General features: G+C 38.3%; 1 protein-coding gene across 3 annotated transcripts in view; it reads left to right on the top strand.

The window, feature by feature from the left end:
• LOC130583047 (dystrophin-like) overlaps positions 1-17,036 on the top strand; it is a 382,130-nt gene that overhangs the window by 284,248 nt on the left and 80,846 nt on the right. For 2 of the 3 annotated variants that reach the window (XM_057382114.1, XM_057382113.1), the window contains exon 1: positions 14,895-15,056. The exons of the other annotated variant lie outside the window; for it this stretch is intronic. In XM_057382114.1, coding sequence (XP_057238097.1) covers positions 15,037-15,056 — 20 coding nt within the window. In that variant the 5' untranslated portion in view covers positions 14,895-15,036. Of the gene's footprint in view, positions 1-14,894; positions 15,057-17,036 lie in introns of those variants that run through there. 3 annotated transcript variants of the gene reach the window in all.

Here is a 17,036-nt window from a genome sequence, read left to right as displayed (position 1 = left end):
TTTTTTTGTGGTCTGTCAGATGCTTTCTGGGAGATTCAGCATGCTAAAGCAGTTCATTTTCTCTCTTTTAGACTTCCATATCCTATGCAGGGAAAGTATTTACTAAACTGAAATATTTTGCAGAATTTTGTCATTTGATCTTCACAGATAAATTCAGTGGAAGAGAGGAGAATCATAAAAATGGAATAATTTTCACTGAATCCAGAATGTAGTCTAGTCTGCACTTAACTAAAAGGTTTTGTACCTAGCATTCTGTCTAAGTAAGCTTCTTTGTAAATCCAAGTTTAATACTAGTTTCTTGCAGTGCTGAACCTTATAATCATCAATTACCTTTTTAAAAATCAGCTTTGGACATATTTTTAAGGTTTTAGCTCTTTACAATAATTGAACTATAACATCATTAKAAATATTTCCCTAAATTACAAGAGTTTTATAGCCATGTGTATTGCAAAAGTGACAGGCAGAGAGGAAGGAAGGAAGGATCAGCGACAGACTACTGTTTTCCATTCCAGACTTCATTCATTCTCAGACAGACCCTTGAGCAGTGGTGTGGCAAATGAGAGGAAATTGCCAGTTTCTTATTTATCCAAAACAGATAAATGCTGTTTCCCCAAATATATGTATATACTTTCTACTTAGGCGTGTCCTTGAAAAAGCTACTGAAGCTTTTCTTCATTAAAGACATTTTTGCATTTGGTCTAGAAATACAGAAAGAGAGGCATCTCTGTGAGCATAGATTTCAGATTTGCCATACTAGCTGCAGATTTCCCTAATAAAGAATAAACTCTRGAAGCAGAATTATGTGAATGAAATATCCCCAACTTTCTTTCTTATRAATTATTCTTCTTTAAAATCATACCCAGCTTCAACCTATAGAAACTCCAGACATTGGAAATAAGTGCCTTGCAGCTGTTTTCCTAAGTGTAACAGACTGTATTTTGTAGCTGGAAATGTCARTGATTACCGGAATAAAAAATAAAAAGCAAGAGTTAGAACTACTAAACCAAAACCACATTTTTATTTCTCATCTATAAACTTTTAGTGCAAGTAATTGGGAATACAGGCATCTTGAAATTTTACTTCAGTGTTTAAAAAGAAATTCCTTCCAGATTTCTGGCAGAAAGATCTTTTTAGACAGTAGGACGCCATTGTTGAAAAGCTTGTTTTAGCTCCATACTTCATAATACCTTAGATATTAACCTGAAAATTGAGATTAAAAAGCTTATTCCCAAAGATCTTATACTGATGAGTTCACCCTTATTTCCAAACATTAGTTTGAACTGCAGAATCTGAAGTGAGCTATTTTGATATAAACCACCATAAGATTATATTTCTGGCCACAATTGCACTCATCTTATTTGTTTTTTAATTACTGCCTGTTAATGGGAGTGCTTATGCTTTTAATACTGCTGTAATATTACCAAACAATTCCATTGCAGAGTGTGTTCTGTATCTTCATATTTGACAAATATTCATTTCTGCACATTCCTCATTCATCTGCTTTTCCACTATTTTAACTGTGCCATGGCACAAAAGCAATTAAAACCTTACTRATATGGTTATTACATGTTAAAACTTGCTTTCATATGCTATTATTTCTTCTCCTGTTTCCAGTCTGAAGGAGGTGTAAATATTTCATTGTATTCTTAACAATCTTAAAATGAGCAGAACCAGAGGACTCACAGGTTATGTTGGCAGCAGTTTAGGCTCTCATCAGATTCGTTGCCAGGAGTTTGGGAATCAAATTTAAGTTCTGCATTTAAAGCAGCTTGCATGGATCGAGAGATATGTTCATTGATTTCAGCAAAGTTACTTCTTGTTTTTAGTTGTGTAAATGGGATCAGAATGTGGCTCTTAGCATTCCCTCTCACGTATCATGTTTTTTTTCACATCAGTGCCCAAAATATTGTGGAATAAACATTTGCCGCCAGCAAAACACAAATCTGTATCTGTACAGTGTTCTCTTGAGAAAATCGAGTGCAAAACCCTCAACATTGCTTTGCTCTGGGGCATTTATTCACCATTCTAGAAATAAGGAGTGGAAAAGAGTCTGTCAGTGTGAATTCTTTATCAAAGTCCCCCGTGAGGGAATGCCCACATCGTGCGGTCTCGCAATAGTCCTCTTTGCTTTGAATTGAGTCAACCAAGGGGGATAGTTTCTCGTGTGTCAGTCCCAACTTGGTTTTGGTCAGTGAGTGTATTTATAACACTCAGAGACCTCCCAAACAATTTTTCTTTTTGAACACTTATTTTGGCTTTTAAAGTACTTAGCAACTTTTTTCCCCAGTTTTATACATTCAAATTAAGTTTCCACCAGCTTAAAGAGATCTTTCCTACTCTTACTCACTCCCCTTTTCTTGCTGTTATGTGTTAGGTTTATCACTACTGATAGTCATTTAAAGACCTTAGAGCCCAGCTGTGCTCTGACATCTCCAGACTGGAGTTCTGCTCATCTGTTCAGCCAGTTCTGGAGCACGTTTCAAGGACACTGACAAAGATTGTCGCTGTCTTGCCTTGCCTTCGCTTGTTGCATCTTGCAGATTTTCAGCTTTTCTCAATTCGSTCTTTGTTAGATCCTGACAATAACCGTTAGACATTTATACTCAAACATTTCCTTAAATCACAGCTGTTCTGTTCTTTGTGGAGAGGTTAGACAAAAAAGATGACCAACCCAAAAAACATTTAGAAAACTGCCTCCTGCCTCGTTGTCTAGGCTTTAAGTTTTTCTAGACAATTTGTTTGCCACAATCTTCCTTTTCTGAGCTCAGCWAGCTGCAAGGCTCAGCACTCTCTGAAACAACAGCTCAAATATATTCTAATTTTATACTCTTCAGGTCTTTTTACCACTCTCTTGAAGTGATATGCCTCCAGTAAGAACATTTGTCTGCAATTTGTTTTGTTTTGTTTTGTTTCCAAAGCTTTCCTGAATTATACAGAATATGCTTTTTGTATTAACTAAGAAAGTAACATAATGTGCTGGTGAATAATCAGTAAATATTTTCAGCAAAATAAGAATAATTTGGGTTGTTGTTTTTTTTTGTTTTTTTTTTTTTTTTTAATGTAAGCCATTTGTGAGTGTAGTATGAACTGACAACCTTTCACACAGCTTCACTCCACAGATTTCCATTGGTAGTGAGACCAAACAGGTGGCAACCCCCAATCAGAATCTTGTTATCACTGAGGAGCTTTGATCTACCTAATGTATAATAAATAAGATACTGCATTTTAATCATCTTGCTGTTTCCATATCACTTGTCTTGCAAGTTCCTATTTACAAAAACTCATCCTGACATTGTTGATTTTTCTCATTACATTTTTTTTTGATCATTTATTTATTTCACCATACCTACCAGTAGACAGATGATACAGCAGCTGGAAGTTATTACTCTGTATACCCACCACTTCCCTATCCACACTTGTCCTCTTCTTAAGCCTGCAAAAGAGGTAGCCATTCTTTTTTTTTATTTTTTTTTTCATTAACTATACCATATAAGAGGCTGACCAGATGATCCTTTTAAGTTAAGATATTGGCTGACAGAAAATGCAGTTAGGCCTAAAATTGCCCTTGTTTTCTACATGTACTCATCACTGTAAGGCCATATTATGCCATATGCTAGTGTAAAAAAACAAATAATTTTTTTTACCAATCAAATACACCTGCAGAGCCTCCTTACAAATAGCATTCTCAGTTCTGCTTACATATACATATATATAAAATAATCTAGAGTTGGTGTTGTAGTGTTTTTAGCAATTTAGTACTCACACTACTATTCAAATTCCATGTACTTGCTTGTGGTCAGTCTAAAGGTTGGAAGGCAGGGACCATTAAAGCAATCCATCTCTGTTAAAAAGGCATTATTAAACCAATTAAATTTAAGCAATATATCATAATATAGGATCATTGAATAGTGCTGCCTTGCTTATGATTAGGTATTCTTTTTATTCACTGAAATCCAGTGCTAAGTTTCTCACCGAACTATGTAATGTCAAACTTAACACTTTATTAAATGTTGAGTTGCAAAAAGGAAAACAATACAACAGACACTTCTCTAATGGATGTTTTAAATTATCCTCATAATTTCAAATTATAMAAAAAAAACAAAGTAGAGAAAATATAATTCCAGCATAATGACCTAAATTAAGAAAATAAGAAATGTCTTTTTCAATGTTGGAACTTATAGCTGAAACCGATTATATAAACTGTGCCCACCCAGGAACAAGTAAAAAGAAAAAAATTAAAATGCATCAAACTGTTTTAAGTGAGAGAATGGGATAGTCTGTCAAAGCAAGAACAATGYGTCCTCTCTAAGGAACGCAGCCAAAATTTTGTTTGGAAGTAAAATTCAGCTCAGTGTGTATATGCAAGGCACTAAAAGGGTTAGAACATTGTCACTACACACTGCTCTTGCAGCTCACAAACTTGGCAAGAAACAGAAATGTTGTGTGAATACAGAGCCCAAGGGAGCAGATGAATATTCTTCTACATCCTACCTTTTATCAGTTTCTTATAGAAATCGCTACTTAAACCATTGCTTTGTATATAAAGAAAATCTAAGAAAGAAATGCTGGTATGCATTGGGAGTGCTCCCTCAATTTGATTCTGTCAAAAATTGAGCCAGTTGATTAAAAAATTTAATGGAAACAATAGTTGCTTCTCTTAGAAAATTTGACTGCTGCAAACTTGGGACATTACATATAAAATATTCAGCAAACTTCATTGGTAGTGACTTGGTTTTGTCAGATTAGTCKCTTTCTGGACAGAAAATTCACTGCTTAAAAATAATCACTTTGATTACCAACTGATATCCTTGTTAAGCACACAAAAGCTTGAGGAAATAGCACAGCAAAGAATTTTTGACTGWATTGCATGGCAGGTAAATCACAGGCATTTGAGCTGATCTAGATCTCTTCTGGCTCCCCAGTGTAGGGAGAGTTTCAGCCATTTTATGTGATGGATTTATTCTACAGGGATTTATTCTTGGGGACAGGCCCAACTTCTTTCCAAAAGATACCATGATTGTTGCAGCAGTTCTGAAGTATCATCAATTCCCACACTAGGCCAGGTAATTCGAAATTAGAAAAAAATAAAATAAAATCAAAACATATAAATGTGAAGGAAATCATGCCTTGGATCTGCAGGAGCACTAAACGGGAAGCTGATGAGTACCATGGCCTGCTGTAGGGTCATCCACCTCTCAGCAATAAGAACAAGGGTCCCTGTGTGAAATCTGGACCAAGAAATTACAATTATTCTCAGGACTGACACACCTAACACCTAACAGTGTGTTAGTCTTATTACTGTTAAGACTAACAGTGTGTTAGTCTTATTACCTAAGATAATGTGCTACTAGAAAGTTTAAATAGCCAAAATATTGCCCCATTTGGAGAGTTGGTTTCTCTTGCTTATCTCAAAGGCGAAAGCATTTAATCAAATGGCAGCATAGACACAGCTCCACTGGCCTGGTTTTCTCAAAACTGAAAGCAAGTTTCATGTGCAGTGTTGACATGGAAGTAATTAGTAAAAACAATCACTTTCTTCATCTCTGATCAAACATAGTATACTGTCATCACCAAATGATTGTTTTCATTGAACAAAATCCTTTTAATTTTTTTTTTAATTTTAAATCTCAGTGAAGTATAATGTTTACAATGCAAGTGATTAGGAAAATTAAAATATGGCATAAAATGAAAAAAAATATATTTGGGGAATTGAAGATTTTTAATAAATATATCTTATTCACAAACAAGAAATACATTTCTTTGCTTTGTTTCCTAAATTGTAATTCTTAGAGTAAAGCTTAATATGGAAAGCTGCTAAAAATAAAACTCTCCTAAGGTTTTAGTTCAGTATTAAATACTCTGGTTTGGAAAAAACAGTGGATTACATGGGGTCTAATCCTCCACTCTGCTTCAGTTCTATTTGGCAGAATTCTTAGTCTGTCAGCTTCTGCAAATCTTTTGCAGAATTATTTTTATCCTTAATAAATTATTTGCTCTGTTAGTTACCCTAAAAACAGATCAAATTGAGGGACATGGGTGGAAGGATAATAATTTGAAAAATAATTGCTGTAGAATTTTAAGAATGAGAATCAAGAGTAAATGCACCAACAAAACTGTGGAAAAGTAACCAGAGATTCATTTGTCAACACTGCTAAAAATTAAAATGTCCACAAACAAAATAAATTTTATTGCCAGAGTTCAAAAATATTTGGAAATCACATCATAACCCTGTTTTGATTTAAAAGATAAGGTTGATAACCTGTTTTTTAATTATTATTTTCTATTGCCTGATGTGTGTTAGGATAAAGGCATTAACTAAAGTGGTGATAATAATTTGCAAAATGACATTTTGTTCTAAATTGGGCAACCACAGACCAGAGCTGTCGAGAGTAATCGAAGAAAAATTATCTACCTGAACAGAAGAATGATAATTTAAAACAACATCTTCTTTTTTTTTGATATGACAAACTGTTTTGTTATTTTGGGATTAGAGATGAATGCTCAAACACTTGTAATGTTTCCTCAGACAGAAGGAGTTAGTCTAGAAGATCCTTCTKTCTAACTTTAATGACAGAAAATCTTCCACACAGTACGTAATATGATACCTGCATATTAAATTTATGCCAGTGTAAAATTGCAAAATCTGGAAAATATTAAATTTATGCCAGTATAAAATGGCAAAGTCTGGAAAATACTAAATAAACAAATTGTTTGAGTGATGTACTCTGTATTTGTAGTGTAATGTTTAGATAGAGAGAAATATTGGTTGAATTTAATACTTTTTTTTTTTCTGGAAGGACAGTGACAAAAACTGTGTGATGTTTCTGAGGCCTGATAATATCAAATTAGGTTTTTTGAATTTTTAAAATAATCTAGCTTTTTATGTCATACAGTGAGGGAGATGATAAAGATGGGTAACTTCACTTAGTTTTTTTTTCTTTAAGTCTGGACTATTTTAGAAAAAAAATGAAGATTTTGATATGGCAGAATTGTAGGTTGACATTTCTGACAATGTGTTCAAACGAATTAGATGTAGCAGCAGGAGTCTAAGAATGTTAACATGGACCATAACTAATGTTTAAATCCTTAATATTTMAGGGCTATGTGAATTGCTCAGGATTTAGATTGCACCTTTGAAAGCAATTTCATAAAGAAATAGCACATATTTCCAGATACAAATGTGGTAAATGTTTGACTCATTCAATGTGAAAAAATGCTCAGTATAGAAAGAAAAGAAATATTTTGGCTGATTTGGAGCTAAACATATTCACCATTGTTCTTGATTCAATAGTGGACTATGGCAGGTCCTAGAATTCATCAGTGTAGCTTTGATCATAAATGTCAAGCCTCTTTGACTTGGGGAGACAAGGCATTTCTGATTTTCATTGCAAATTTTTCACACTGAAATTTGGCTGTGTTGTGAGAAAGGGAATCATCATTTTGCATGTTAATTTCTTTCACTAAGAGATTCCATTTTCTTTAAATAACCGAGATCAGAGAACTGAATGAAYGTATGCCAGTATCATTGCAAGCCATTTGAGACCATGCTGAGATGTACCATGAGACATTTGGATCAATTCTAACACATGAAATACTGAAAATGCACCTAGACATTAACTTCCACTAAATGCATTCCCATTATTAGGCTTTGATAAACATGAARTTTAAACTGTGCAATATAGTTTAGCAAAACTTTTTTCTATCAGCTGGCACCCACAGGATTCTTCCTTGATTTAACTGCCAGCTACTGYACCAGGGATAGAAAGAGCTACACAAAGATATCTAAGTGTAAAAGCTGGGAGCACTACTTYGTAGGGAGAACCATATTATAGTTAAGTAAAGGGAAGGTGAAGAAGCTGTCTGGAATTATGAGGAGCATGTGCTAAAGCATAAATGTTTGAACTTGCCACAGAAGACTTGAATGAAATCCTTTTCATCAATGAAATCCACTTACTAAGAAATAATTTTTATCTTACCTCTAAATTCCTTTATATCCCTCTTTACTGAAGAGTTTAAGTGCTAGCACACTTTTAGATTCAATTAGGATAAAATAATATCTGTGCCCTAGGCCATGGCTCCATAGCAGCTGATATTGGTTCATCTGTCTCTGGAAGCCCCAGTTAATGTAGGCATCTGTGTGCCTGTATTTGCTTCAAATGCCTGCATATATAAACACTAATTTTCACTGTTTGGCATAGGCAAGAGGAGACTGCTCCCACTTGCCATTAAAAGGTGCTGCCAGAGCTGTATGAACAATTGTCTCATTTTCTAGCTATAGTAAATTACATTTTTATATGACTTTTTAAATGAAATAAAAGGTTTGTTTTCAGAAATGGCAGATGAGAAGCTTTAGCTTTCCAGAATTTTTTTCTTGCTGACCTCATATTGGGAGTAGTTGCACAACCCTAAACSTGAAGCTGCATTTCTATGCAAATAAATGATGAGAAATGTCACSTGGATCAGATGAAGGAGTTAACCTGGATGGAATTACTGGTGAGGCCAGTTAGGTGTAGCTGCTCCCTCTGCCATTACCTTCTCCAGGCTGGTTGCTACCCCAAGTGCAGTGCTCTGCTTTCTGGATCCCCATGTCAGACATTTAGAAAAAGAGAGCAAAGCAGTCTTGCCATGCAGAAAGACTAAACTTTGCTCGTGTCACACCAGGGTATTGGGAGAAGCTAAAAACTTAGTTCTGAAACTATATCCGTGTTTGATATACCAAGAAGGGAGAACCATCCCTTTGTCACATCAAGACTCTGCATGATCCAATCAAGGGAAAAGGTTAGGAGTAGACCTCAAACAGATATTTGCTAAGGTCAACAGCCTCAATATCTTTGGGAAGAGGAGGAAAAAGTCTGGTGTGTACGTAAAAATTGGCAGGGCCTCTTGGGTTTGAATTATATAACATTATGTGTGATATATTACAATCATTGATGAAACCATAAGGTACTCAGGACTGGTTCAATATAGATCTTAAAGCAAGAAAAACTACAAGTTTCTATAAGAGCACAGTAAAGTGTCCATTGATAAAATGCAGGCAGAATACAGAGAGCAAAAAAATGAATGCATTAATTCAAAGGTGCAAAGTCTGCCTAGCTAATGGTCTGACGGGGAACTTCCTTGTGTGTAGCTGTCATAAAATGAAATAGACTTCATTGTTCTCTACTTTTATTACCTAAGTGCAGCCTTACCATTGGAATATTCCTGTACATGATCTCCTAGCATGATCTTGGTGGCTTTTTTGGCCAAAGGAGTATTTTCTCTTCTAGATGGTATTTGCATAGGGGCATTTTGAAATAATGTCTTTAAGGTAAGAAAAAAAAATCCTTATGTATTATATTATTCACCAAAAATAGATTTAATAATGTCAAAAATATGTATATTATGGAATGAAACACAACCAAAAAGTAAATTAGTACAAAAAAAGAAGTCATGCTTCTCCTTTGATGTCTGTGGAAGCCTTTGAAAGAGGGGGCAGCTTCTTCAGGATTGGGGATGTAGGGTGAGCAGTTGCTAGGATAACGTTTTCTGGGCCTGAGTGAAATAGGATTGTAAGATACAGAGTTTCCTGCTATTGAGATCTACACATTGATAGGAAAGAAAAGTTAATGATTTTGGAAGCCAGCTTTTGTGTTTCCAACACATAATTTTATGCATAGAAAGAAAGATTTTGAGGTGAAAAGAGTCAGTGAGTGAGAGAGTTTATGAAATCCTTCTTATTTTAATCCCCCCAGGAGGCAAAACAATCATTTATTTCCAACTGGGCATGCAAAGAAAAGAAAGAAATGGAGTTTGTCTTTGCTGCTTTGTTTAATTTATCCTTATTAGTCTGCATTTTTTTTCTCAGCCTTACTCCTTGAAATGATAACCATTAATTTTGCCAATATAGGTTCTTCAAGCCAAGAATTTACTATGGTCTAATTATAATTTTTCAAGTCTTATCTGTGCATTGTAAGGATCAGCAGGTGATTTTACTGTTGGTAAAAGTTTTAGGTTAGTAGTTTTTAAGTCCTTTATTTTTTAAATATCTCTCTATATCTATCTATCTATCTATCTATCTATCTATCTATCTATCTATCTATCTATCTATCTATCTATCTATCTATCTATCTCTATATATATATGGTTTTCCCCGTTAGCTTTCCAAAAGCCTTACTTCACAGGGGATTTTGCTACTTTTTATTTGCTAGCATTGTCAGCATTTTGCTTCTTGATCTCCTGTTCTTGGGACTATTCACACTCCAGTTCATCCTCATCCCAGAAGAGTAAGGGTTACTCCTTTCTTAACTTTCTTTCTTTGCTGTGRTTTCTTAKGGAAGGGAGAAAAGAGCTTTTGCTATTTATAGGAGCTTACCTGAAGAGCTCACACCACTTGTGGAACCAGGACTGTGCTATMCACCCCATCCAGCCATGTGTGCAATCTTAACCTCAGTCCCGCTGTGCTCCTCTTTTCAAGGTCATACACGTGGCCACAGAGACTGAACACTCTGCTACTGTCAATATCAGCTTAAAAAAAAAGAAGTGTAGCCTCTCAAAATTATCCTTTCCAAGATTTCAACAGGCTGGAATTCATACATGTATCTAATATATTCAAAATGACAGGCACCCTCTCGTTCACCTTTCAGCAACAGCATGCAGTGTGGTGCAACATAAGGCACGAACAGGCTGCTCCTCAGGCTCTGTAGTACCCATCTTGTAGGGTGACTAAGATTTCACTTTTAATCAGGTGTCCTTACTGCCATAAAAGCAAGTGCAGCCCAAAGGAATGTGAAACTTGTGCTGCTGTGCATTCAGCAGCAACAGAAGTGTTCCTGTCACACGTGCAGTGTACCAACACTTTCCATACCAGTCATTACATTGCCACAAGCTCTGTAATATTTACTGCAGAATTAGTTTGTTTTTTATTTTTTAAAAAAAGGATATGTCCTCCTTCTCTGCCTTTTCCAAGAATATCTCAGTGAAACAAAATCCTGTGAGCTCCATTTGCCAGTTACCTGCCTCGGAGTGCAAAGAATGAGCCCGGGTAAGAATCACCAGCTGTCATGCTTCMTATGGGACAAGAAGTGGCGTTTCCCTCTGGACAGGGAGTGCTGGAATGCTCCTTCCCCAGCATCCTATGGTGTAAAAAACTGACTATAAGTATACTGAGCTATGAATGTTCTACTAGGTCTTTAATTTGCAGTGCAGTGTTGGGGAAAATGAATGGAGCATTTCAAAACAATTTTCTTCATTGCATTTACAGTATTTTAATGTGTTTTCAGTGGTAATGTGCAAAAAGGCAAGAAAAAAAACAAAAAAAAAAATCCCAAAACAAACTAGAAGCATCCAAACSAGTATTCTCTTCTTGGCTCTTCTGAGAGAGCTAAAAACAATTGCCCAGACACCCTGGAGGTGTCAGCCCTTGGAGCACATTTAAGACACATGATCCAGGAAAGTGTCACTGTGCCATCCCAAGTGATTTTTAGTACTTATTTATACCAAGAAATAGAAAATAGACTCAAACAGCATAACGGATTAGCCAGCCCAACGCAGGGCACCACAACATCTTCTTAAATGCAAAGCAAACTAATCCACTGCCCAGATAGCTGAGCAATGGTAAAGCCACACTTACAAGGAGACTGCACACTTCAGAGAGCTCTGGCAGCAASACTTAGCTAATAGGGAAATGTTGTATCTTCACTTTCAATGACAGTAAAATTAAAGAAATGCTGCTTTAGTTTTCTAACTCATAAAATGCTAAACCTTCAAGCAAACTTGTACCCTTAATATCTACCTTAGTTTCAGGCAAGTCCCTACTCATTTCTGCAGCCAGGTTTCCACATCTGTCTGTAACATGGAGCGATGATGCTAATCTTGTATAAAAAAAAACTTAAAAATATTTATACTCAAGAATTAATGTTTAGGAATCGATTAATTTTTGTTCATATAATTATTTTTAATGTGTACATGACTCTGGCTCTTTCTCCATAGAAAAGGGATAACATTCTGAGAAGAACTTATTAAAACTGAAAAATTTGCTTTCTTAAATGCAGAAATTCCAGTGACACAGTCAGACTGCCTGCAAATCCAATTCATCTTTCTACTTTTCTTTTTTCCTGAAAGAGTTTTGGGGTAATAAGACCACTTCTAAGTATTATCCATCACTTTTTAGGCAGTCATRATTTCCTTTTAAGTTATTAAATGTTGAAGATACAGTCCAGCACAAAACAACAGTATAGGAGAAATAAACATTGTCCTTCTGATTAGGGTCTTTATGTAGGTGCACAAGTTGACTGAACAGCCCTTGCATAAGACAAGCACCACAGGGAATTAAAATTCTGCTTACTCTGTAATCCTTTTTATTTTGTTCAGGAAGATGACTATCTTTTTCAAATAAATGGCTTAAAATTAAGTATGGAATAAAAATTGGCTTCAGTTGCAAAGGCCAAAGACAGTAACCATTTACATTTCAAACAAAATACATTTATGTAATAAATTAGGGGTAGTTTAAAAGTAATTTGGAGTAAGAGTGGTATTACTTGTGTACATTATGCAGCAATATATAATTTTCAGGTCAATCAGAACAGCTAAAAGCTTTTGTGAATTTGGAGACAACAATCAGAACTACATTAAATAGATTTTTTATAAAAATCAATTTATAAAGTCAATAGGCCTTAATCCCTTAATMCTTCAACATTCTTGTTTTCCCCTGGATATTCTTGAGTGAGTAATAGTTTGATTTTGGAGATCAAAGGGTTAATTTGCTTCTCAATTGGAGAATGACTCAGAGTTACCCTTTATTGTTRAGGAAAAAAAAAAAAAAGTGRTGTGTGGGTGTAAGGTAGGGAAAAAGAGCCAAGAAAATGGATTCACTAATTGGGGTTTTCACCTGCTGTGAGTCTAATTGAATACAATGCTTTATTTGTAACTCAAGGAGAAAGAAGATTATGCAAAGTATGAGAAAGTCAGACTGGTTTTTAAATTCTTATTACTTGGCACTATTGTATGGGAAAGAAGACCAGCATGATAATAGCAGCATCAAGCTTCTGTTTAGGGAGGCCAGGAAGCTCCAGAAACAGTGAAAAATTGAAGGAATGTGTATCGGGGAATCAGTGCTAGATACTTCTGAAGGAAAACAAACCACTTTTGCTGTGAAACGTCTGGCCTCTGGCTCCCCGTCCCTTTGTRTGACACGAGCAGCTGCTCTCCCCTTGTAGTGAACCCTGAGGTTCCTCCCTACTAGGATGAAAATCATCCTACTTTAAAGACTTAAGGAGAGCTTTCTCACTTCTTAAAACTTGGCTAAAAATGATAAAATGTGAGAYTGCTGATATAACACAATTGTCAGCCTTCGGCCAGTTTATTCACGTCAAAACTAAGATAGATGATAAAGCAATGGATCTAATACCAGGTCCACTCAATTAAATGGAAAATTCCCAGTCTAATGAGTTTTAACATGGTGATTTATGTTTATACAAAAATTATTCCTCTTATTTTCTTTCTATGTAAGGCTAGTATTACAGTTACAAGGTAACTGAAAACTGAGTTAGGCCTGTTAAAACAGCCTAAACCATCTGTAAACTACAAGATTTTAGCATTTAATTCCATTAATTTTTATATTTACATTTGAGAGCCTGAGGGGTTGAACCTTGAGCAGCTCACACATTAATACTTCTAGAAGAAAAACACGTGGGCTTTCCTTGAACCGCTTGTTGAACTTTTCTTAAAATCAGATAATCAAACTACCTGGAGCCTTAAGGGGAGCCCTAAATTTCATGGTACTTARGCTAAAACCCTCTGACTTCAATGCCTACTGACATCCATACAACAGAAGTGGGATGAACTTGCCATGCTTCTAGGTGTGCATCTTCCCAGTGTAAAAAACAGAGAGGGGTTTTGTACATTTGAAAGGTAGAGAATAGATTTAGATTTGCTATTAGGAAGAAATTTTTTACCGTGAGGGGGGTGAGGCACTGGAGCAGGTTGCCCTGAGAAGTCGTAGATGAYCCATCCCTGGAAGTGTTYCAGGCTGGATGGGGCWTTGAGSAACCTKGTCTAGTGGAAGGTGGAACAACTCACTCTTTAATGTCCCTTCCAACCAAAACCATTCCGTGGATCTGATTTGAAAAACATTGGTTTTGGGGTCGCTTTATCAAGAAATCACAATATGTAAGGCTTGAAAAACTACTCGGTTGTGAGAAGGACTCAGATCTCTACACAGCCTTATTTTAGCAAATGAAGGACACAGATGTACAAGACGCATGAGAGGAGACTGGCCGTGCTGATTTGAAGTGCTTATGACACTAAAAGGAGATGGTTGGCTTTCCTTTGTGTAACGCATATTGCGTAGGAATTAATGCAAAGGAACATTGCAACAGTAACTCTGCGTGAGCAGAACTATTCCTTCTGCACTGCCAGATCAGGGGAGAAGTTCACCCTTCGCCCCGCAGGGAAGCCTCAGGAATGAAATTACCTGATTCCACTCATAAATTACCCACTCGGCGTTTTAAGCACCAAAATTAAACTCTGGGGGGAGGGGGGGGGGGGGTGTGGGAAGAGCAGGTCCATTTCAAATCTGTCTGGATTCGCTGCATATTTTAGCTTTAAGTTTTCTTCCCAAACCCGCGGATTTGCCGCCTCTCAGCACACCCCTCTCTCTGGCTGCCCGGGCCAGGGCAAAGAACGCCCAAAAAAAAAAAAAATAAAAGAGAAGTCAAAGGAAGCCCCGAGGGCTTCCTCCAGAATAGCTGCACAGCCCCGGGGAAGCCGGGGAGGGGCGAGGTGCCCTCAGCCGCCCCACAGGAGGGGAGGATGGGGCGCTGAGGGCGTGCGGCGCCGGCACCGCCGCCGGGCGGGAGCGGAGCGGGGCGGGGCGGGGCAGCGCCGCCTCCTCTCTCTCTCCCTCCCTCTCTCCCTCCCTCTCCCTTCCCCTCCATCCCTCCCTCCCTCCGTGCCGCCGTTCCTCCCTGCCGGCGGGGCGGCCGCAGTAGCGCTGAGCGGCGGGGCTGGCTGGACGCGCCGTTTCTGTCTCCGCCGCGCCGCCGAGGAGCAGCCGCCGCCATGAGGGAGCAGCTCCGGGGGTAAGGGCGGCAGGTGCCGGCGGGGGCGGGCGGGGGCGCGGCCCGGGGCCATCCCGCGCTCCGCGGCGGGGGCGAGCGGCGTGCCCGGCCACCGTCTGTCATCGCTGACACGGGAAATCTCAACTTGCCGCCTGCTTTCTTCTGGGAACTTGAAAGGGCGTTTGGTTGGGCGCCTTTGCCCGCTCCCGAGGCCGTAGTTGGGCGCCCCGTTGGCACACGTAGGAGATGGCGGTGTGAGCGGCACGCACGCGTGGCTCTACCTGTACCTGTGCCTTTACCTGTAACCGTACCTGTGCCTGTACCTGTGCCTGTACCTGTGCCTGTACCTGTACCTGTGCCTGTGCCTGTACCTGTGCCTTTACCTGTACCTGTGCCGGTGCCCGTGCGGGCTTGGCGAGGGGAGAAGCCGAGCCAGGGAATCGGAGGTGTGGGATGCCCGGGGCTCGCCTCCTTACTCCGCAGGTTTTTGGGGGTAGAGCGGTGCTGCACAGCGTCACCTGCACAGCACAGCGCCCGTGGGGCACCTCGGKTCGGGCGTGAACTTCAGCGGAATTCCTGAAAACAAACGTGTGCTCGGGGGTGTATGGCTTCTTCCCCCACCCCCCCGTAATTTCATGCTTAGAAGTAATCTTTCAAGTTAATAGGCAAGAAGAGGCTGGGAGGGGATTCCCTCCGGGCGATTGCACTGCAAGTGCAGTATTTCTTGTTGCTATATGGCATCTTATATTGCCTTTTAATAGCTGCTGTAAAACATCTTGCAGCCTGGGACACCGGAGGTGTCTTGCACTGGAGTTGGGCAGAGAGATTTTTGCAGGCGTATGTGTGAGAGCTGAGGAAACGAGGAGCCTGGTTATAACTGGGATCTTTGACCTTTTTAGCACTAAGGAATTGTTCAAGGCCATCGCGTGTCGGAGCCTGGATTTGACAAGACCCTGCAGTGAAATTGCTTTGGCAGAAGCAGAGAGGAGAGGCTTTGGAAAGCAAATAGATCAGCCGAGAGTGACAAGCCGGGGGGGCAAGCCCAAGCCACTGAGCGGGAATCTTTGCCCCTGACAGAGCAGACAAAATAAATGTTTAACATCAAGGGAAGAAAAAAAAGGGYTACTATTCAGTACTTGACAGCTGATATTTGCCCTTCTCCTGTTTTTCATTTCCAGTATCGGCAAGAAACTTTAATATGTATCGGTGCCTGCCTTCAGCAGTCTGATAAATCTTGCAAAAGCCAATAAAACAGGCTAAAGTCAAATTCCTGCTGAAGAGACGCTGATCCTTGGCTTAAACAGGAGTAATCTCTGCACAGATCAGTAGTCTCTAGATTTACAGATGAAAACAGTAGTCCTTTGTAAAGCACAAAGGAGTGCCACCTTTTTACATTGCTAATACTTTCCATAGCACTAACTTGTTTTAGCTAGGGAATTAATGAAGCACTGTAAAAAGAGAAATATTAAGTCTTTCTTGCAATCACTGTCATCTTCTGTTGAAAACATTTTTCTTTTAAATGAGAGGTAGTGTCTATTCATACAAGCTCTTTCAGTTGCATTTACGTTAGTTTAATGAAATCCAAACAACTATCATGTTTATTTTGGCATTTTGACAACAGCCATAAGGTGGTTGGAGTAACATTTGATTCATCATAAAGCCAGGAGGTGAGAAGTATTGTAAATCATGTTGTTTGAAAAGGGATGAGTTCAGTGCCTTGTCAAATATCACTATGATTTTGGCACTTTTTGGTGAGTATATGTAAGCATTGCTACACGATATAATTTCTTATTCTATGCACATCTATGCATTTGTACATGTTGTTCATGTCGCATTTTCTAATGAAGGGTGTGGGAAGAAGTGCAGCAGAACTGGCTCCAGTATCACCAATGAAGAGAACTGTAAGAGTTTAAAAAGGACTCTCTGCAGTTGCAACCTAAAATTGTACTCTGGAGCTGAGCAGTGAATACATATTTTCTTTTCTTTTTTTTTTTTTTTTTT

The sequence above is a fragment of the Malurus melanocephalus genome, unplaced genomic scaffold (genome assembly GCF_030028575.1).
Source record: "Malurus melanocephalus ecotype Western Australia unplaced genomic scaffold, MMel_1.1 scaffold_550, whole genome shotgun sequence".
Lineage (NCBI taxonomy): Eukaryota > Metazoa > Chordata > Aves > Passeriformes > Maluridae > Malurus > Malurus melanocephalus.
Note: the sequence above shows the minus strand (reverse complement) of the source record. Positions and strands in the feature narration are given on the sequence as shown.